The sequence below is a fragment of the Osmerus eperlanus genome, chromosome 7, assembly GCF_963692335.1.
Source record: "Osmerus eperlanus chromosome 7, fOsmEpe2.1, whole genome shotgun sequence".
Lineage (NCBI taxonomy): Eukaryota > Metazoa > Chordata > Actinopteri > Osmeriformes > Osmeridae > Osmerus > Osmerus eperlanus.
In genome coordinates, this window is record NC_085024.1 from 13,245,212 (window position 1) to 13,267,630 (window position 22,419).

The 22,419-nt window shown below is 46.0% G+C and overlaps 2 protein-coding genes across 5 annotated transcripts; both read left to right on the top strand.

The window, feature by feature from the left end:
• Positions 1–818: 818 nt before the first annotated feature.
• LOC134023136 (mothers against decapentaplegic homolog 4-like) lies at positions 819–10,278 on the top strand. 4 transcript variants are annotated; one of them, XM_062464983.1, is made up of 12 exons: positions 819–1,179; positions 1,888–2,131; positions 4,450–4,624; positions 5,228–5,251; positions 5,474–5,659; positions 5,960–6,202; positions 6,366–6,557; positions 6,697–6,753; positions 6,902–7,085; positions 7,660–7,828; positions 8,220–8,358; positions 8,669–10,278. In XM_062464983.1, the coding sequence occupies exons 2-12, from the start codon at positions 1,892–1,894 to the stop codon at positions 8,878–8,880; spliced, it is 1,821 nt and encodes a 606-aa protein (XP_062320967.1). In that variant the 5' UTR covers positions 819–1,179; positions 1,888–1,891; the 3' UTR covers positions 8,881–10,278. The 4 variants fall into 4 exon arrangements, with proteins under 4 accessions (XP_062320967.1, XP_062320970.1, XP_062320969.1 ...); XM_062464986.1 differs by having other exon boundaries at positions 6,456–6,557; XM_062464985.1 differs by having other exon boundaries at positions 5,483–5,659.
• A 294-nt stretch (positions 10,279–10,572) lies between these two features.
• LOC134023146 (synaptotagmin-11-like) lies at positions 10,573–22,202 on the top strand. Its single transcript, XM_062465003.1, has 4 exons — positions 10,573–10,868; positions 16,499–17,415; positions 18,782–18,902; positions 19,086–22,202. The coding sequence occupies exons 1-4, from the start codon at positions 10,835–10,837 to the stop codon at positions 19,394–19,396; spliced, it is 1,383 nt and encodes a 460-aa protein (XP_062320987.1). The 5' UTR covers positions 10,573–10,834; the 3' UTR covers positions 19,397–22,202.
• Positions 22,203–22,419: the final 217 nt, after the last annotated feature.

The window sequence follows — 22,419 nt, forward strand, 5'->3', positions numbered from 1 at the left end:
ACCAACTTATCCGTGATACCATTTCCAGTCACCTTTCACTTTGAAAAAACTCCAACTGAAACATTTTATGAACTATGAATAAATGTTTGTTTCTTATAAGTCTGTGGTATTTTTTTTTATGACAATGTCCAGTAAATGTCCCCCAAGCCTCCCACCCCACTGGACACTCCAATAATTGCTTCCTCAAAGCCACAGGACAACCACACCACACATGTTCTGCAGAGCCACCAACAATTCCTGGTGAAGGGATTCATTGAAGTGGTCCTCCAAAGGTTTCTTGCCTGGATTTTCTGAATGGAGTTTTTAATGGGAGTTTTTCTTTGTCTTTATTGAGGGTTTAGGTTGGAACAGAACATGTAACTAACTGTCTCTGTGCATATCTTTGTATGAAAACACAGTGGCGAAGGTTTAAGGTAATGGTCCTTGTTTATATGTTTTTGGTGAATATGGTGGAAGTTTTAAACATTTAAAGTAAAACTTGCAAATTATTTTGGTAAAACCAACAAACGCAACTTAGATGTATGTGTGCAATGTGCAAAACTGGCAACTGTGCTACACAGTTGTGGACCTGTCTTCCATCCAAAGTTTCTCTATATTTATGTCCTATATTTATGCATAAATTAATAGATGTCGATAAAACATGTAATTCGGAGTTATATAATTTGTATATAAATACAATTTACTACATAAAAAATTTTTTAAATAAATGTTAGAACATTGCTCAGCATCAGGCATAGGAGAGTGGGCGGGGTTATAGAGGAGGCGGAGTAATATAACCGGCGCCACAGACCCTGTCAATCTCCTCGCAACCCAGAGAGCCCAGACCCAGACAGATATCTGCCCACGGCGTCTGGCGGTGAGAGAGCAGCGTCATAGTTGGCTGAGGGCCTTTCAGTCTGGAATAAAACGGGCTCAGCGATTGGCTTGATTTTTTGCCCGAGACAACTCACGCGGCCGATGTTTTCTCTTTCCTCTTTTGTTATTGCAAGCAAGCAAGCGAAATACTAGAGGCGAAGGGAACAGCAGGATGTACGAATGGACACAGAGAAGCTGATAGACTGATAACAGTCGAGACACGCCGCGGTTGAGACACAGACAGGGGGAAAGGGAGACACACATTTGGAATACTTTCGAGCCTCCCCTACTTATGTCTGTTTTGTCCTGAACTGCTGTTGATTTGTAAGTAGATTCTACTATATCTGTTTTCCTATCTCGATCGCACCAAGCATCTGTCCATGGATTGATGACAAGTTTATTTCTGGACAACAATGCAGTTATTGGCCAGACAGCATGACAGTTCAAAACTCCATTTGGTCTCTCATGTCAGTCAGTGACATGGCACACACATGACAATGCTGAACACAGTTGGGGCATGTATTTGCTAAACATACAGCAAGATAATGTAGTGTGTTTTTAAATGGTCTAACAGTTTTTACTATTTGTACTGTACTAGAGATGTTCTGTCGTCATCTCTAACTACTAAAAGTGGTTGTTAAAGTTTCTGTCAAGTCTCCAATGGTCTAGATTCTAAACTTTAGAATGTGTGAACTTTTTCAAGCCATAGTTGTCAGTTTGGCATTTGACTGACACATGTGGGATTGATGTTTGTAAATGGGATGCTTCACACACATTCCCAATCAGTTATTTCCTTCAAAAATCCTATACTTTATACTTTATGTACATAAAAGAAAGTGAACGAAACATCAGGCACTTGTCCTATCGAAAAAATTGGCATAGCAAAAGTGAATCTCTGTGGAATCTTGATTACGTGATCTTAGAAATAAATATGAAATATTTGCCCCCGGTTTTTGTTCTCTCTACGCGCACGCCCCCCCCATCCAATCCACCCCACCCCATCCCATCCCCTCCACCCCCCACCCCACCAAGGGAGATGTCGATGGTGAACCCCCCCAACAGCAACGACGCCTGCCTGAGCATCGTGCACAGCCTCATGTGCCACAGGCAGGGCGGCGAGAACGAGGGCTTCGCCAAGCGCGCCATCGAGAGCCTGGTCAAGAAACTGAAGGAGAAGAAGGACGAGCTGGACTCGCTCATCACCGCCATCACCACCAACGGGGTGCACCCTAGCAAGTGTGTCACCATCCAGAGGACCCTAGATGGACGCTTACAGGTAGAGAAACTCCTAGTTTGTCTTAAAGGGTGAAAGTTCCTCAAATGTTTGTCCTGTGGGACCAGCTACATACATTCCTCTATCCCCATTGGAACTCCCTGAAGAAACATATTTTATTCCAGGTAGAACCTGGAACCTTGAATTTGATCAAACATTCAAAGATTTGATCTAGAACCCTTTAACTGTTGAAAGGGTGTACTTCTAGAAACATTTTTTTTTTTTTTCTTCTTCTGAGTGCTGGATTTGGTTCTATAGTGTCGTCATAATAAGTTTGCTCTTTTTTGAAAAAGTTAAAAAGGTCTTCTACGACATCACATTATGAACATGACATAATGTGTATTGTGTTCTGTGCTCTATGTGAGCATGTTTTATGCTCTCATTGAACATCTCTATGTTCATCTTTTACTTCATGAACTGCCTTGTGACCTCACCATGACAGCATAATGAGTCTCTCTCAGGTAATGATGTCAGGATGCCACAACAACCACATTTCATCGTAGTCTTGAATCAACAAGATCTGAGCTGCCGGAAGTTGTCATAAGATTATATAATCTAGTTGTATATAACAAGTAATCATTCGGACACATAATTATATATACTTACAACCTATTCATGATATAACCTCATCTTAATGTTTAGATCCACCTGATTTAGAGTTAGGCAGTTTTCAAAGCATAGGGTGATAAAACAAGAGCAAAAAGGGTTCACTCTGAATGACGACCACATTGAAACACTGCAAACGTTTCTTACAGAGAGCGAGGGAATGGGAAAGAAGGAGACAGAGGGAGTTCCCTACCCCTCCCCCCAAGTTCCTTGAGAGGGAGAGAGAGCGAGCAAGGGAGAGAGGGAGGGTAGCGGGTTGTTTTGTCTGAGACACAGGAAAGGGGCAGGGTTAAGTTAAGCCTGTCTGTCTCGTGCATGTCTGTGTGTGTGCATGTCTGTGTGTGTGTGTGCCTGAAAGTCTGGTAGAGGGAATAAAAAGTGTTCTGTCACGTGAGGGTATATTTGTTTTGACTGATATTTTGCCTTGCAGTGCCTGTGGCTGGACTCATAATGTTCAGTACCTTCATGTTGCACTCCTGTACGAGCAAGAAGAATGAGTCAGTGTGAGAACGTTCTAAAATAGTTGCCTTTCAAAATCAATGTAGAGTGTGTGTGTGTCTGTGTGTTTGCCAGTGTTCAATATAATGGGACTGGCAGTCTGCCAGCTATGACTTTCTGTCTTTTGAAGGTCACTTGGCTGGGTGGGGGTTTTCAAGACGAAAGAATATTAGGAGAGAGAATAAAGGAAAGTTTAGAGTCTTGCTTTCTCTCTCTCTTTCTCTTTTTCCATCTCTCTCGCTATCTCTCTTTCTGTCTCTCTATCCTTCTCTCTATCTCCATATTGCTTTCTATATGGTGGTACATAGACACACAAACGCACATGCACACACTATGAACACAACTATTCTCTAGTGGGGTTCAGAAAAGGTGAGACATGATGTCATTCTGTAGCTTGTTTTGTCAAATTAACCCTATATCAGCTGTTTCTGCAGACATTCTCATATCACATTGCAATTCCACTTACGTAATTTAGGGCTGCATAAATCCAATCTTTCTTCCCAGCACACACACAGACACACACATCGGCACAAACACACGCTAAAACACATACACACACAGGGTAAATGCTATGTGTTGTCTGAACAGTGAATGCGCACGATTCACCATTGACTTCACTGGTGACTCAAATTGTGCTCGATTTGCTATTCAGATTGGTCTAAACTTAAGGGATGCTTTAAAGGCTCCAAAGCTGTAGGATGGGCATACAGTATGTGCCTGAGTGTGTGAAAGAGGGAAAGAGAGAGAGAGAGTTTTCAACGTCGATGTAAATTTCCATTCACGACCTGTTTCCCTAACCACTCCCTGTCTACCAGCTCTTTCCCTTTCTTTCTCTTCCTCTACCTCTTGGCCTCTCCCCCTTGCTCATATTCCCCCTCACCTCAATACTCAATATTGGAAGTCAAATGGGTGCTCCCCTTATTAGGAAGAAAGAGTTGTTGTTGAGAGTTTTTTGGGAGTTTTTCCTTGTCTTCCTTGAGGGTTTAGGTTGGTTGAGGGGCAGTTCTATGGGCACATGTGAAGCCCTCTGTGACATGCTTGCGTGTAAAAAGGGCTATACAAATAAATTTGATTTGATTTGAAAGACAGACAGACAGACAGGGGTTTAGGGATGGGCGTTTGGATGGCCAGATGGATGTACAGTACACCCCTCCCCCACACCAAACCATCTCTACCCCCCCCCCCCCCCCCCCTCCTCCTTGTCTGTGTCCCTCTAGGTCGCAGGGAGGAAGGGATTCCCCCACGTCATCTATGCTCGCCTCTGGCGCTGGCCGGATCTCCACAAGAACGAATTGAAGCACGTCAAGTTCTGCCAGTTCGCCTTTGACCTCAAGTACGACAACGTCTGCGTCAACCCCTACCACTATGAGAGGGTGGTATCTCCCGGTATTGGTACGTCCCAGCTCCGTGTGTACTTTCCCCCCTGTGAAAAAAAAGGGCCTCATTTGATGACTACTCATCAGACATGATTTGACTGGTGAAAAGAAGTCCTCTTCTCCATAGCTGTTACCAGTCCTGTCATGTCAGGTCAGTGAAGAGAGAGACATAGAGGATTCCAAGTACACCTGGCAGACACGTTCATAGTATTTTGGTTGTGAAAGTGCAGTAGCTCTCTCTGTCTCTGAGCTTTTAGCTTTCATTGACATTATTTCATTCTTTCCTTTCTTACAAGGTGACAGACAAATGTGAACGTTCACACACATATTCACAAGCAAAGGCATGTGAAATAGTACACACACACACACACACACACTACGACATGCCTAATATCAGCTAGGATTCCAATTAATTCCCATTGTTTCTCAAGGAAATTCAAGATGTATTCAAAGATATGAAAGTAAATATGCATTTATTTCAAGTAGCCAGTGTTTAAAGTATGCTAGCCAGTTACAGTATTGACTAAACTGTTTAGTCTGGCCAAAACCTCAATGTTGTCATGTGGAATGCAGCTAACCACCTTTTCTTCTGTCTCGTCTCCCGGTCACAAACCAAAAGTTGGTCTCAGCATTCAGAATGCAGGTGAGTATTTTCCTTTTGGTCTTTTTGCTTTTAGCGTGGAATGTAGAAGTAAAACATATGCCAGTTATTATACATAGAGAGGGTACTGTATCTTAATAAAAACGTCTCTCTCATTCTCTCTTTTTTTTCTCCCTCTTCCTCCCAATCTCTCTGACTCCCTGCCTGGCTCCCTCTCCCCCCCCCTCTCCCCTCCTCCTCTCCCCCCTCCCCCCCTCTTTCCAGGCCCCCCAGGTCGACTGATAAAAGAGGAGTACATCCAGGACTGCATCCAGATGGACCTGCCCCCCAGGATGCCTCCCCAGCCCGAGCGCTACAGTCAGCCCCTGCCGCCGCTGCAGATGCCCCCGGAACCGCCCCGCGCCCCCCTGCCCATCACCCTGTACCCCAGCATGCCCCTCTCTCCGCCAGGTGAGACTCTTAGGGCTCGCCCCCTTAAGACTTCACGGGTGTTCACTGAGACAGACGAGCGTGCAAAAAGATCAAACGGCGAAACAGGGTGAGAAAAAACGACGTTGGGACGGACAAAATGAAAAAGAACGAGACAGATTAAGAGGCAGAGAGAGTGTTTGGTGTCGCAGTGCTGTGAGACGTCAAATTGTGTGAGAGGGCACTTGTTTAACGGACTCCACTGTCCTGTACTTACCAAATCCTATTGCATCACCAAGTCTGGCTACATCTTACAACATTCGCCTTCACTCGCCCCTCCAGTCAGCAGTTCCATGATGGGCGGGCCCATGTCCGTGGGCGGGCACGGGGGAGGAGGTGAGGGCTTGCTTCAGATCGCCTCCCCCCAAAGCCAAGGCGCCACGTCGCCCCCCACCACCCCCACACACGGACCTCCGCCGCCCTCCCGGACACCGCACACCCCCCACCCACCCCAGCCCCCGACCCCGCACACCCAGCAGAGCGACTACACAGGCGGCCCCCAGCACACCCAGGGCTCCTACCACAGTGAGTGGTGATTTGCAGGGATCTTTGATCATCTTTAGGGATTTATATGGCTCCATATATATAGGGATCCATGTGGATCAAATAGTTAGTTTGAATAGGTCTCTAAGTCTTATGCCTATTTATCATGTCACCCTTTTAACAGTGTTTTGTCATTTATTCTTAGCACTAGGACCTAGGAAATTAGGAGAGCTGGAAAACACCATGAGTGTGGTACTCTCACGCGATCCCTCTCTACTTCCTTCTGACCCAACAGCGACCTGGACCGGCACCAGCACGGCCTCCTACACCCCTGTAGGACCCCAGCATAATGGGCGGAGCCACCAGCAACCGCCACTGCACCACCCCAACCGCTTCTGTATGTCCACTGACTTGAGGGAATGACCTAACACAGCCATAGTATCTGGATGTTCTTGGGAAATGTAGTCCTTTCTCAATTCTGTCAGGAACACGCCAGTCTGTTGTCTGCTAATAGTGTGTTGTGTTTTTCCTCAAAGGGTCTCAGCAACATCACTCTTCTCCTGCCTTTCCTCAGCCTGTCTCCAACCATCCAGGTAACACACACACACACACACACACACACACTTGATAACGCACATGCACACTCACACCCTCCTGCCTGGCGTATGACGGTCAAGATATGGAAGTAAGATGATCTGACCGCTGTTCTCCCGTCATCATCCCCCCCACGCTGTCCTGCAGGCCCGGAGTTCTGGTGCTCCATCTCCTACTTTGAGATGGACATCCAGGTGGGGGAGATGTTCAAGGTGCTGGCCAACTGCCCCGTGGTGACGGTGGACGGCTACGTGGACCCGTCCGGAGGCGACCGCTTCTGCCTGGGCCAGCTCAGTAACGTGCACCGCACCGACTCCAGCGAGAGGGCCAGGTCAGGACTCCAGCCAGCCGGTCAGGGACACTCACAGTCGTTGACGACCGTAGCATATCGTTCATGTTAGAAAGGGATTTGAAATGACTTGAATCGGTGATAGACGCTACAGTAGTTTACATGTGAAGCTATCCATATTTTTCACATTACGTTTGACATTTTAGTCATTTAGCAGATGTTTTCATCCAAAGTGACGTACAAGTAGTGGAAATAGTAAATACATATGAGCAACTGAGGTGATTGTTACTAACATAGTAGTCAGGTGGCTGAGTGGTTAGGGAATCGGGCTAGTAATCTGAAGGTTGCCAGTTCGATTGCCGGCCGTGCCAAATGACGTTGTGTCCTTGGGCAAGGCACTTCACCCTACTTGCCTTGGGGGAATGTCCCTGTACTTACTGTAAGTCGCTCTGGATAATAGCGTCTGCTAAATGACTAAATGTAAATGTAAATAGTAAATAGAGAGACTCTAGACTCTATCAAGACCGATAATATCATATTAAACCTATACTGTGCTATGTACCAAATACTCTTTAATGTCACATACTTAAAGCTGTCTTCCTGTGTTTACCTCCAGGCTCCACATCGGGAAAGGGGTCCAGCTGGAGTGTCGCGGTGAGGGCGACGTGTGGATGCGTTGCCTTAGCGACCATGCCGTTTTTGTCCAGAGCTACTACCTGGACAGGGAGGCGGGGCGCGCGCCGGGCGACGCCGTGCACAAGATCTACCCCGGGGCATACATCAAGGTCAGAGGATAGAGGGATGAGGGACAGAATAGATAAGGATGGAGATAACTGTAGTTGACAAGTCACGGACTAGTCATCCATCTGAATTGATGTTCTGGAAAGTGGCAGTGGGGAAATACTTTTTTTGAATTTTAATTGAGACTAATAACATGCTAATAAGCCTCATTAAGATTACATTTCGTCAATTCACTTTTCATTTTAAATCAAATGTGAACATAGAACTTGAGCATCGAATACAGGACTTGAATATGTTGAATATATTGAAGATGGGACTCGCACATAACTCTCACTCGCCCGCTACATCGTATGTTCAGCGCTCTCCATGTCCCGCTCTACTGCACGCACGTCCCTCTCACTCCCTCCCTCCCTCCTGTCCTCTGCCCCGCCCCAGGTGTTTGACCTGCGTCAGTGTCACAGGCAGATGCAGCAGCAGGCGGCCACGGCCCAGGCTGCGGCTGCAGCTCAGGCGGCTGCAGTAGCGGGGAACATCCCCGGGCCGGGCAGCGTGGGCGGGATCGCACCGGCAGTCAGTGAGTCACGCCCCTCTGTCTCTCTGTCCAGTCGGCCCCTCTGCTCTATCTGTCTATCTGTCTATCTTTTCTCTACCTCTGTCCTCTCTGCTTCTCTTCCCTCTGCCTCTCTTCCCCATGCCTCCTTCTTTTTCACGTCATCTCTGCCTGTGGGTGTCTCACGCCGGCACTGGATGCGGATGGTTTCACTTTGTTTTGGTGTCTCCAGCCCTGTTTCTGCGTCGTCGTGTCACAATGCAAGCCTCACCTCTCCTCCCTCACTCTCTCTCACGCTCGCTCTATCGTCCCCTCTCTCCCCTCTCTCCCCCAGGCCTCTCGGCGGCGGCGGGGATAGGGGTGGACGACCTCAGGCGTCTGTGCATCCTGCGGCTGAGCTTCGTGAAGGGTTGGGGCCCCGACTACCCGCGGCAGAGCATCAAGCACACCCCCTGCTGGGTGGAGGTCCACCTGCACCGCGCCCTGCAGCTCCTGGACGAGGTGCTCCACACCATGCCGCTGGCAGACCTCGGCCAGATCAACTGAGGAGGGTTTCGCGCGCGAGCGGGAAGGATGTGCGTCTGTGACGCGAAACGAGGGGAGACGACTGTCCGCAAAGCATCCAGTTGACTTTTCTCCACAAACCCTTCTCTACATGGTTACGAAGATGATAGTTTTTGATGAGTCTCTCCTCTGGTGGAGAAATATCCAGCAGCTTTAATATCTGGAACGAGGACCAACCCTGTTCAGGGAGACAAAAGGATAAGTGCTGTGTTCGGAGCTGTAATGCTGCCTTGATTATAGTGCCACAGAGCCTAACTGGTTTTTAGAGTGTCAAAGGAATGCTGCTGACCTGGAGCTTCCATTAGATCTGTCTGTTCAACACTCTATAGTTGCTGTGACAATAGGGATGATGATAATAACTGGTGCGGTCATGGAATGAATTAGATGGCATTTCTCCACCTTGAGTTGAATGTGCTGAATCATTTATAGAGATAAACAATGAAATCACCTTCAAAACAATTAATCTAATCGGTCTGACTTGCCAGTCTGAGGAGAATGGGCACGGTGTTCTCTCAATCTATGACTCACTCCAAAGCAAAGTACAGTTTTCTGGCCCAAGGTATTTTATGTCTAAATGTATTATCTCTATCTCCCGATGTTAGTACTCCCGGTGTTCCCCCGGCCAATTGTTGTTCAAGTTCAGACATGGATTTCTGTAAGACATCTTACAATTTATCAAGAGATATATCTCATAAATAGAACACAGATATGGAGCTATATAGTGTGAACTTCCAAAGATAGCCTAAAGACCCAAACTGTTTGAGCTAGTTTCCAAACAAATAATACATGGCTACAACCAAAGGCAACCCATGATTTAAGGGAGGTTGTAATTGACAATCATATGTAAAAAGAGAGACATCTAGTGGGCAATTTGAGAGATACTACATGGCGTTGGAAACATACTGAAAGATGAATGTGAGAAAATTGATTGCACCATCTACTTGCTCTTTCAAAATCCAAAGCCAAATGGTTTGTTGACAAAATGTACTATTTGTACTGTTTGTATCTCATTTAGATTGACTTGCCTTCGGAATAAAATGCCTTATGTAATGTGGGAAATAGTTCAGAATGTAAGCATCTATACTGTATGTGCCTTGAAGTTATTTATTTTTTTATGTTATAGTGTTATTTTAGTGCAGCTGCTTGCTTATTGCCTTTACATGGTACATATGTGTAGTGTCGTGCTTGTAAATCAAATAATAAAGATAGCAAAATGATTAAAAGTGTATCATCAGATGAAATACCTGCTGGAAGTCAGTTGTCTATTGATTGTAATTCGTTTAGCTTAATTTAAAATATAGTGTGCTACTAAACATTTGCATTGATTTGTAAACGGTGTCTGCACCTCATAACTATGACTGTTTATTAAAATGTACAATTTTCAATAATATTTAGTAGAGCTTCTCATGCTGTATTGGCTTGACTTTTCGTTAGAATGTTGGTGGAAAACTGGGTGTGTAAATGTCTTGTCCATCATCGTTATGGAGTGTGTCTAGCTCGCAGAAAAACATTTTTACGGATAAAAACGCACTTCAAAAATGGTCAGAAACGGAAAAAGGTGCATTGGAGAACAGACTCATTGACATTATCCAACAACACATTTAAATACGTAAAATTTCTACGAACAAGAGGGCGGGTCTAAAACCTCCGCTGTCATCGTGAGTACCAGTCTCCAACACCACGCAGCCTCCCTCGCAACATCCGAGATAGAGCATCATTGCGCTTCGGGCTGGGATCGACGAATAGTGAAGTGAAGACAGCCCTAGGTTAAAAACATATAGGAGCTTGTTTATGGAAATATTTGTGTTAATATCGACGATTTGATCGTTGCTCGTTCTCTATGGATATAAAATAGGCACTTGGAAGCCTTGTATTCTTGTTAATCTGTTCCTTTTATCCGGGGCTGTCAGGGGCGCATCCTGCGCCGATTCTCAAAATGGCTGAGATTACTGAATTACGACCCACATATGGTAAGTACAAGGCCTTATTCTGTTTTATTTGACAACATGTTTTTATTGTGTGTGATTATATTTAATGTTTGTGAAGATTTTGAAGATGAATGTGTGTAGTTCGATGCGTATAGGTCTTGTTGGAGATGTTATGGTGCTATAGAGCTCCAAAACAGATGTTTGTTTTTTGTCAGGATTATTGCAATGTTATAAAATAATATATTGTCATTGATTGGTAATTTTGTCTTCGTTTAATTTAACGTAAATATATCGTCTTTGGCGTAGGCTTTGTGAAAATGCAGCCTATCCTACTTATTGACATGAAAGCTAAATTGAATATTTTTCCATTTAATTACACATGTTTAGGCCAATGTGAAACAAATTTGTTTCAACAGACCTTTAAAGAAAAATCTAAAAGCAAGTGATAGAAAAGGCTAAAACGGCCTGTTTTTGAGCGCTTCTCTGCCATGGCCTTCAATGTGCGTGAACGAGGGACGGGGTGGATCGGTATGACGTGATGTCTATTCCCGATCAGCGCCTACTCGTTCCTTTGTTTTTGTCAAAGCAAACACCCCGGAAATGGGAGGTTTGCCAAACAGTTGACAGTTCCTAACATTTCTCTTGGTTAACCACTTACGTAACCTGCGGATCCTCTTAAGAGCAAGTCAAACGGAAGCGAAGCCATTTGTTGTTCAATTGAATAGAACGGTGGCAGGTTATACAACTGACTCTACCTTAGGTCCTTGTCACACAAGCAACCCTTGATCAGTGTTGTTTGGACCAGCCTAGTCTGTCTAGTTTATTCAATCCAATTTGATTAGAAGAGGTGTGGCATGCCAGACAAGTCTTCCCAGGCGCCTTTGACCTGTGTGACCTGAGTGGGTTCTATATGACACTTAATAGTAACACTGCAATCAGAGTATTAGAACCTATGTCAAATATCAATGGTAAATCCCACGTTTTAATGTAGGGACCCTAAAGGAGAGGAGTTTCTTCAAGACTAGATATCACCTCCCAGGCAAATGATTCCTATTCTGGGGTCTATTGATAAACCTTCCCAGACCAGGGTTTATTTATTCATCCCCACCTCACCTACATTTAAAAAACATTACTGTCCACGGTGCCCACATGCTGTGAGCAAGACCTAAGGTGACCAAGCCTGGGTTTATCATGCAGAAGAGGTTGCAGGTCGGTAATATATGCACACACATGTTTCCTGGCAGGCTTGATTCCAGATTAAAATGTCAAGTGCATCTGGACCTTGAACTATCTAAAGACCTCATTACCGAAAGAGACTGGTCACTAATTTCCAACAGGCTCAAGAGAGGCAGTTTCATAATTAAGTGTGGCTGTACAAACAAAAATGTTGGTTCTGTCACTGAAGTTATGTGAACTGTGGTGACATGTCCCTCTACTGAGTCATATTGTTCCTTATGTTCCCTTTCATATTCGGGTGAATTGAGGTTGACCTCATATTGCTATTATTCCACATTTACTCAAGCTATTAATCCAGTTATTTATCACTTAGTTATGAAGCAGCTTCAATGACAACAACATCTAAATTGGGTTTCATGTTAGCTTCTAGTACTTCAATCAAATTAAGCGTATAGCGTGGCTCGCCCAAACATGCAAGTTATTAAAAGTCTCGAAGCGGACTTCCAACCCAGCTTACTGTCCCAATATCTCCTCTTAGTCGCCCATGCAACTTGAAGATTATAGCAACCGATTAAGTCACATCTGGTCCACGCTGAATCTGTGTCGTGCAAATCAGCAGCATCTCCTACACTCAGCATTAAGATGCAGCCCCACTGCCAACGCAGACAGACTGTCTCTCAGTCATTCGGTACCCTGCTGTGTGGATGCCATTCTAGCCTACCAGCCTTTCTAGTTCCCAGGCTGGCATGGTGCAGTGTGAATGGGATTTATGCAGTGCCGGCTAGTGCCAGGAAGACATAGGCTAGCTACAGTCAAAGTCGTGATGACTGAGTGAAAATATAGTGCAACTGTATTCAACCTACTCGATTTCTTAAACAGGTACAGAATGGGGAAGTGATTTAGCTCAAGCGTAACGAATCTACAACATTTTGAGATTTAAAGGGGTGGTTTCTCCACTTTGTCTGGCAAAGTGGATTTCAATTGAGCTGTTGTTTTTCTTTAGCCATCTGTTGTGTAGATTTGTCTATCATTAGAAGGAATTGCTAATCTTGGTATCAGATGAGTGGGGAAGACTGACAACATCTAATTAAAAGGGCGGACTCACCCTTTAAATGCAATCCCTGAGCTTGGCTATCAGCCAATCCATGGCTGATCAGTCTCATCAAAGAAACCGTTTGGATGATTCCAGAAGCTTCTACTCGCATGGTTGAATGTCTACAGACCCGCAGTGCATTTTCAAAACACAATGTATGAATCCTAACTGGAGGAGCCAACCCCCCCCCCCACACACACACAAACACACACAAACACAGACACACAGGACTAACATAACTACATCCTCTTTCCGTAGCTATATACTTCAGTCTTTATCTGACCATACCCACCTTACAACGACTCAGGGGGTAAGACCACTTCCCTAGACAGCATGACATAATCAGACTCTAAGAAGGCAGGAGCCATTCTCCCTCACAGCAGTTCACATTACAAGGGCCTGACTAATCTGGAAGAACAAACAAACCCAGAATTTTCTCTGCAGATTTACCTAGATTGCCCTCCAGTCATTGTCAAATGAGACTTCAAAGCAACATTTTTCAAGGAGCCTTCTGCCATTGGGCTTGCTTCAATTTCGATTGAAGTCATCCATGACAGCGCATATTGTACGTTTTTGTGCTGCGGTACAGTAGGTTTGCATATTTATGTAAATCGTACAATTTCACAGATTCTTATCTCATCTATCTGTTGTAGCTGCATTTTGTCAAGCCTTCTACAGCCTCTAAAATACCCTTGAGAATTTATGATGCACAGATCCTTTTGGTACACCTTTACCTAGCCTATGTGACTGTGAGGTTGGATCTAAAACAACTTTATCCGTAATTAGTATGCAACAGAGGGGGATAAATCACTGTATTTTCACTGTATTTTTTGTATTTCAATCCCCTGTGTTCTGTTCTTTGGGTGGGTATACATTTGGAAATTAGGAAATGTATCATTACAGAATACATCTGGCTTAGCTGGTTTGTCAAAATACTCAATTTGAAAATCATTTCCTCTTTATTTGAAGTCTTTAATGACCATTTTTTTACTCAACAAGATAAAAACACAGATACAGATATTCTGAATGAAAGTCTGGATTCAAATGTTTTTAACTATGTATATTAAATTAAATATGTACTGTCTTCAAAGGATGGACTATCCCTTTTACCCCTTGAGAACATATTGAGTTCAACCCAGTTCGATGTTGATTTCATGGGAAATTGAGCGAATAGGAGACACCAGGGTACTGCCATTCGCCCCTAGGGTGTGTTTCTAAGCAACGGGCTCAGCTGGCTTTTTAGCTACCTCAAAAGTCTGACATCATCCTTCTGGTATTTCTACCCAGAATGCTAGTGGCCAATAACAGGAAGGAAGGGCACAATCCTTTGTTTGAAGACAGACAGTTGAAAGAGCGAGAGGGGAAAGAGGCAGACAAAAAAGACAGACCGCTAAAGAGCTGAGAGAGAGAGGGCGGGAGAGAGAAAGATCGTGTGTGTGTAAAGTAGTCTTTACACACACTCTCTTGTGTATTTTGTGTCGGCACCGGCCGCCGTGTATGTGGTTGGATACACAACTGTAGCCATGGGTGCATTTGTGTGTGTGTGCCAGCCAGCATGGGCACAGATAGTGACATGCTCAGACGGCCTTCACAGCAATGCCCCCCGGGTGCTGTGCATGGCAACAATGCATCTCTTTATCCATGCTTGCCCAAACAAAAGAACCTCTCCTTCACTCTTTCTCTCTGCTCTTTCACTCCCTTGCTCTCTTTCTTTTTCACTCTGCCTCTCTATTTCTCTTTTTCCCTCTCCCACTCGCTCTTTCTCTCCATTGCTCTTCTCCTCTCTCTCTCTCTCTCTCTCTCTCTCTCTCTCTCTCTCTCTCTCTCTCTCTCTCTCTCTCTCTCTCTCTCTCTCTCTCTCTCTCTCTCTCTCTCTCTCCCTCTCCCACTCCCTCCCACTCTCTTCCTCTGCTCCCTCTTCCTCCAACCCCTCCCCCAGGCCTGGCGCAGTCTTCCTGAGACTGGTCCGCCGGGTCCCATTACAGCTGGGATCAGCACAGTCAAACCAACCCCCCTCGGGTGAAGAGCACCTCACCCATGTGCTGGTGGTTGAACTGCACAGGCACTTAGGTACACAAAAATGCATTATGACCACTGAAGACGCCCGGGTGTATCGACTGAAGCGTCATTACTTCCCATTATTGATCCATGAAAATGCGCGGGTGTGTTTAGTCTATCAGACAGTGCAGGCTATAAGGTAAGCCATTACACTAGACCAGGGCGTGTCTCACTGAGCAACGAGTCTGGTGTGTGTGTGTGTGTGTGTGTGTGTGGGGGGGGGGTAGATTGAGTGTGTACATGTGCACTGATGCGTGTGTGTGTGTCCCATATGTCTGTGTTTGTGGGTCTGTGACTTTGAGCGTATGTAGGTCTGTGTGTGTGTGTGTGTGTGTGTGTGAGCGCTTCCAGGTCTGTGTGTGTGTGTGTCCAGGTCTTTGTGTGTGTGCGTCCAGGTCTGTGTGTGTGTGTGTGCGTCCAGGTCTGTGTGTGTGTGGGAGGCTCGGTCTCACTCTGATTGGTATGCTGCCCAGCTGTGTGCTCACCTCCTTATTACCCTCAGAGAAAGACCCACATGGCCATATTGGCTTTCCAGACAGATACTCTTTCCTCCTTTAACTGCCTCATCAGTCAAGAAATAACCAGAGACTCAGACTCCATTCCATTAGCTCAGGAAAGTGGTTCAGAACCAGTTTATCGTTCCTTGTCAGTTACAATAAACTAGACAAAATGGAGGGTTAAAAAGCTGTAATCCTATCATTGCCACCGTGGGCTGAGGCAGCCATATTCAGACACAACAACCACTAGCAGTTTCACAATTTCCGAAAACACCTACTTGAATTGCGTGCCATCTGCACGCCACTCAGGAGGCGTGGAGTGGCGGTGCACGGCTGTCGTCTTCCAGGCTCGCGCCTGGCACTCAGCGTGATGCTGTGCCGGCTGCTGTTGCGTCAAGCTGCAGTCACGATGATGAGTCACTGTGGAGTCACGCTTAATGAGCCTGAAATACGCCTAATGAACACTCGAGGGGGACAAAATGACATCAGTGCGTTGTGGGTCACACTAAGTGTGTCGCTGCTCCCTGCAAACAGTACATTCTCTTCTCTCATGTCCCAAGTCGTAATTGGTGATGGTATTTTGAATATGCTATTGGTGATGGTATTTGGACGTGTCATTGGTTATTTTGTGAAGTCATCAACCACACAGTGTCTGATGGTTGGCTCATGTTTTGCTGGATTCCATTGTGCTGTAGATGGTGTACCAACGTTAATCTCTCTCTCTCTCTCTCTCTCTCTCTCTCTCTCTCTCTCTCTCTCTCTCTCTCTCTCTCTCTCTCTCTCTCTCTCTCCCTCTCTCTCTCTCTGTCTCTCTCTCCTCCTTTTCGGTCCTCTCTCTCCATTCCCAGACATGTCGCCGGTGCTGGCCGGCTTCATCGGAGCCGGGGTCCTGGTCATCGCTGTGGTGATGCTGGTCCTCTTGTGGACCTTCTGCCAGCGCCGCTATCTCCGGGCGTCGGGCCGCTACAAGCTCCACGGCGACCGCTACTGCGACTCGGCCGAGGACCCCCCCTACAAGTTCATCCACATGCTCAAGGGCATCAGCATCTACCCGGAATCCCTCAGCAGCAGCAAGAGGATAGTCCGGGTGGCGCGGCGGGCCGGGTGGCAAGGGAATCGCGACCGGGAGAGGGGCGCCGGCGGCCGCGGGATGGTCCTGGTGGACGCTGAGAACAACGTCCTGGACGCCCCGCCGCAGCTCCAGATGAGCCACCTGGTGCCCCCTGCTGGTCAGCCCCAGGTGGAGCGAGCTCTGCCCGTCCGCGCCGACTACTGCTGCCTGGAGAGCAGCTCGGCCAGCAGCAGCGAGAACAGCAGCAAGACCGTGTCGCCGTTCACCCCCCCCGCCGCCGCCGAACCCGAGCCCGAGGTCAACCTGGGCACGCTCAGTCTAGCTGTGGACTACAACTTCCCCAAGAAGGCCCTGGTGGTGACCATCGTGGGCGCGCAGGGCCTCCCCACCGTGGACGAGCAGGCGGGCAGCTCCGACCCGTACGTGAAGATGACCATCATGCCGGAGAAGAAGCACCGCGTCAAGACCAGGGTGCTGAGGAAGACCCTGGAGCCCGTGTTCGACGAGACCTTCACCTTCTACGGCGTGGCTTACAGCGCCCTGCCTGAGCTCACACTCCACTTCCTGGTGCTCAGCTTCGACCGCTTTGCCCGCGATGACGTCATCGGGGAGGCGGTGGTGCCCATGGCGGGCTTGGACCCCAGCACGGGCCGGGTGCACATCACCCAGAAGATCAGCAAGAGGAATGTGCAGGTGAGAGAGGGAACAGGGGAGGGGCGTTCTAACCACCCAAACACCAGGACGTTTAGTACTTTCCAGGAAGAGTATTAGAAGGTTAGAAGGTAAAAGTAAAAGTATCGAAGGAATGGAAGGTACTTTCTAGCCACCTTATTCAACCAAAATTATATTCTGTGCACATTGTGGAAGAATCCACGTTCTGACCCTTTCGTGCAGAATCTACTCCAGACCAACTGGGAAGTGGAAAGTGTCAGAAAGGGCCGAAATGAGTAATTCGATTGTGTATTTGTTCGGGGGAGATCCGGTGATGTGCTGTTCAGAGACAGTAGGGAAAGGCTGACACAGGTCTCCTGGAGCTACAGTGGCAGGTCTGCTTATCTACTACCATCATACAGTGATGTTTGTACTGTACAGTTGCGAGGACATCACTCGCAACTGTCAGGCCATACTGGGTAACACCCTGCACGAAGGCCAAGCGTTTTTTAAGGTCATGACAGGCAAAAGGGAGGTTATTTAAAGGCAGGGGGAGAGTCATGTGAATTTGCGTGACTAACACCGCACACACAATGGATGCAGGAATAGACGCATCTACATAAGAAGTATACAAGCTCTACACGAATACGTGTGCATAAAAACACATGTACACGCGCACACACACACACGCACACACCTGGACGCAGTGCAGCACACTGGGAGAGGCCTGGCGGGAAGGTCACTGCCTCTGTATTGATTCAGGCCTCGTGAAAGTCTTAACTGCAGCCAGGCCGAGGAGACAGACATAAATCCTCCATGTTATCTCAGGCCGCAGCCAGCCATCCATCAGAAAGGCAAGGCCAACCAGCCAATCCCTCACAGAGACGCTATTATCACCGCCCGCTTTATCATCATGCCGATGCACGTGTTTATCGTTGTGTGTGTGTGCGTGTGTGTGTGTGCAGCTGTGACCACTCCCTTCCTCCCAACTGTGTGCGTATGTGTGTGTTTTATTATCGGTGACCTCGTTTATCATCACGACAACGTGTGTGTGTGTCACCTGAACCATGATCAAAAGCGTACGTATGGCATAACCGCTCACTCTTATTACGAGGATGTGGTTCCACGTGACAAGCACTCGAGTATCAGTGACATTGGTCCTTGTTGCATCGTGCGGTTCTCAAACGGGACCTTACAATTTGTGTGAATGAGCTTCTACCTGTTGTGGACGTTTTGTTGGGAATAACAACCCGTGCAAAAAGAAACAATTTGGTGGATTCCTGCAGAAGTCCTCGATCATGGTAATATGAAACAAAAATGGCCACACTTTCCTGAGTCAACCGACAAACTCAATATCTGCTTGTATCATGTGACTCATATACAGTACGTGAACTGTGTTTCTCTGCAGTGTGAGAGCCGTGGGGAGCTGCTGGTCTCTCTGTCCTACCAGCCGGTCTCCCACCGCCTCAGCGTGGTGGTCCTGAAGGCCAGACACCTGCCCAAGATGGACATCACCGGTCTCTCTGGAAGTGAGTGATCCCCTATCTTGTTAGGTTCTTGCATGTGTATCCTGCGACACTTGTATTCGGACGGCAGTCGCATTGAATTGTAACGCAATACGTCTTGGTTCAGCTAAGATCGTGGTTCCCAATGAACAATTTTTCAGACGTGTCCTCGTCTGACCTTGTCCTTGTTCCCCCCGTCTCTCTCAGACCCCTACGTGAAAGTCAACGTGTTCTACGGCCGCAAGCGCATCGCCAAGAAGAAGACGCACGTGAAGAAGTGCACCCTCAACCCCGTCTTCAACGAGTCCTTCATCTACGACGTCCCGCCCGAGCTCCTGCCCGAGATCTCCGTGGAGTTCGTGGTGGTCGACTTTGACCGCACCACCAAGAACGAGGTGCTGGGCCACCTGCCCCTGGGCCTGCACAGCCCTTGTGTCTCCGGAGCCACCCACTGGCGAGAGGTCTGCGAAAACCCTCGCCGGCAGATCTCCAAGTGGCACAACCTCAGTGAATACTAGTGTTCCCCCCCCCTCCCTCCCCCCCCCCCATGTTCACACTCTCCACACGCACCTGTAGACCAGCGGTGTTACTCGTGCACACGTGGGGCGGTGGCAACAGGGACATCTGGCTGAGAGAGCGCTGAGAGCTTCTCCTCCTGCTACACGTTCTCCTCTGTAAAAACACACGGCAACAAGTTGAAAAACATTCCTAGTGGGACTTGTACAGTGGACTTTCCAGTGGTAACAACGAGTGAGGTCAATAATAGAATTGAGTCAAAGTTACAAATGAATTGATTTACGCTCACACGCAAACACACATACACACAAATATACATACACACGGCAAAAATGACAGCTGAAAGATGCACAAACTTACAAAGCTAATGAACGTAATTAGAAGAAAAAAAATGGTTATAGACCAAAATAGGATCATAATTACACACTCAAGACTGTTATGAATTCGAAATTGTCATGGGGAGGAGAAGGATGCAACCTACGCAGAATAAAAAAAACATTTTCCATCCTCCCGTTGCAATTGTTGTCAAGCGCATGTGTGTCTGAAAAAAGAAACTAATATCACCAAATCAACTCAAGGATCTAGAGGTAAATTGCTGGCATTCATCCTTAGAAATCCTCACTTCTTCCTTTGAAAAGGAAGATGTTTTCAACGGTTCCCTATTGCTTTCCCTCTTTCATTAAGGACCAAAAGGGACATATTGAAATTCCTCGCCAGTGAGTCATTTGAAGTAACTCAAAACCATGTCATAATGTTTTCGAGAAGAATTGCAACTGTACTACAATTGATGACATTTACATACAGTATCTGGCATGCTCTCCACCTTACATGTGAATCTTTTAAATCCATCGGGCTGCTTGAAAAAAAGATAAATGTGGTTTCACTGCTAAGAATGGTCATGCAAAGTGAAATAGTGTTTGGATTGAAATTATACTGTAACTCACAACATCCACTACATGAAGAGTTAAACCATGAAAGGTGCACATACAATGACATGAAATATGACACCTTGCCCATTCAAAGACATTGATATCTAAGTGCATTTAACTGTTTAAAGTGGCAGCGGCAAATAACTACGGTATCCCACAGCAACAGATTTCTTAAAATTCCTGAATGCTAATTAGCAGCTTGTAGTGGCAGGAAATATTTCAGGAAAGTCACTGATATTATTGTAAAATATTCTTTTGACATGAACAATTGTGAGAGGTTGTCTAAAGTTACTGTACTCAATTGTAGCCTTTGCTGACATGCATTTCTTATTCTATGTCATATGTTTTGGATTATGATGACAAGGCACAAACTGTAATATACCATTAGTATAACGTAACTATAATATTGGAGGTAAACGTTTTCTCTCTCGCTCTCTCTTTACCAAATAATGTACATATCTGATTCTTGTAAAGAAAATTGATGTATTTCAATGTTCTCTACTCTGACATGCAGAAGTAAACTGTTGAAAAGAAAAATGGAATAGAAGATGGTACTATATTGGCACGATCAATGTTGCAATCTGTTATTCTGAAACCACTTAACTTGAGTGTTAATTGCTATTGCTACTTCGGTTCATTCTAATAATATAGGCTACTGTACATAGGACATGCAAAAGGCATTTTGCTGAGCAAGATTTAACATTACCTGCTGAAAACCCTCACTGAATGGTGCTCAGAAGTTCTGTTGCGCAACAGGTCACAGTTATTTTTGCCGATTGTTATGAATTCAGTGTCAACCCATAGTGGATGTCAATAAAAAGATAGAAGGCAGAAAGGGAACTCAAATCAGACAGATTAGGTACAGCATGCTGTTGAGTGATGCACAATACGATAATGTGGAGTCAAAGGCCAGTGCTTAGAATAGTGAGTGTTACGTGCTGTAGCAGGGATAGGGACAGGTTATGGACAGTGGGGGACTGCTTGGCCATGCTCAGAAGCAGAAGGGGAAGACACAGGTGGGCAAACACTGCCTACCTGCGTAGCTTTGCTAAACTGATGGAGAATCTGATGGATAGCTCTCTAGCCCAAGCAAACGCCCAATGGAACTTTCCGGAACGGCTCTTTTCTTTCCATGTGAACTCTCGATATTTCACCCACCCTCCTCTCCCTTTCTTGTGGTTGTTTATCCTTGTTTCCTTTCATCACCCTATTTGAACTCCCTGAGAAAAAAATGTCAGATGACTAAAATTGCCCAGACAAGTACAACACAGTCTAATTGACTTTGCGCTTCGACTTCTTAACTGGTGTGCCATAAATGTCATTATGGCCGCCGGAGCTACAGAGAGCTGTTCGAGGCTGTAGCATTTAATGCAGTGCAGTGTGAAAGATTGGCTGTCAGAAACTGGACGGAATGAAGTGATCATCCTACAAAGCCCATTCTAGACATGAGCGCTTACTCCTTCATGAGGCAAAGGAAAGGCAGAAGGCCGTCCTGTTGGGATTCTATAAAGGCTGTCCTGTTTGACAGTTGTCCATTTTTTTGCCGCCGCCACCAGCTTTTTGAATCCACTCCTTTTTCTCAGCTAATCAACATTGTGATCAATCATCTGTTTAGCATAGGGCCTAACATATTTTAAACGCCGAGTAAGACAAACATCTTGAATCAGACAAAAAACGTGACTGTTGTTTGAGCATTTTCTTTTACAGCATCTTCTTTCCAAGTATGAAGGTCTACTATGTAATGAAACAATGTCAATAACTCAAACTGCTGTTAAAACTGTCATGACTTATATTCTGAGTATAGTACACAGATGCTAACTTGTGTGTTGTTTTTGTTAACACTCATTGAACGTGAAATAAAAAGATAGACACCAACGTTTTACTGTTTTCTTGGAAGTTGAATAGCATGCAAACATGCAGCCTACTCTGTTTCTTTCACACACAGGCACTCCTCAATAACATCTGAAGTGAGATTCAGGCCAGACGAGTAGGAACTGATGCCGAGACAAAACAATGTACCAGCTAGTATCCTTGAGACAGAAGAATCTTTTCAAATTAGGCCCTGTAGGCTATACATTCCAAGACACACAGACTAG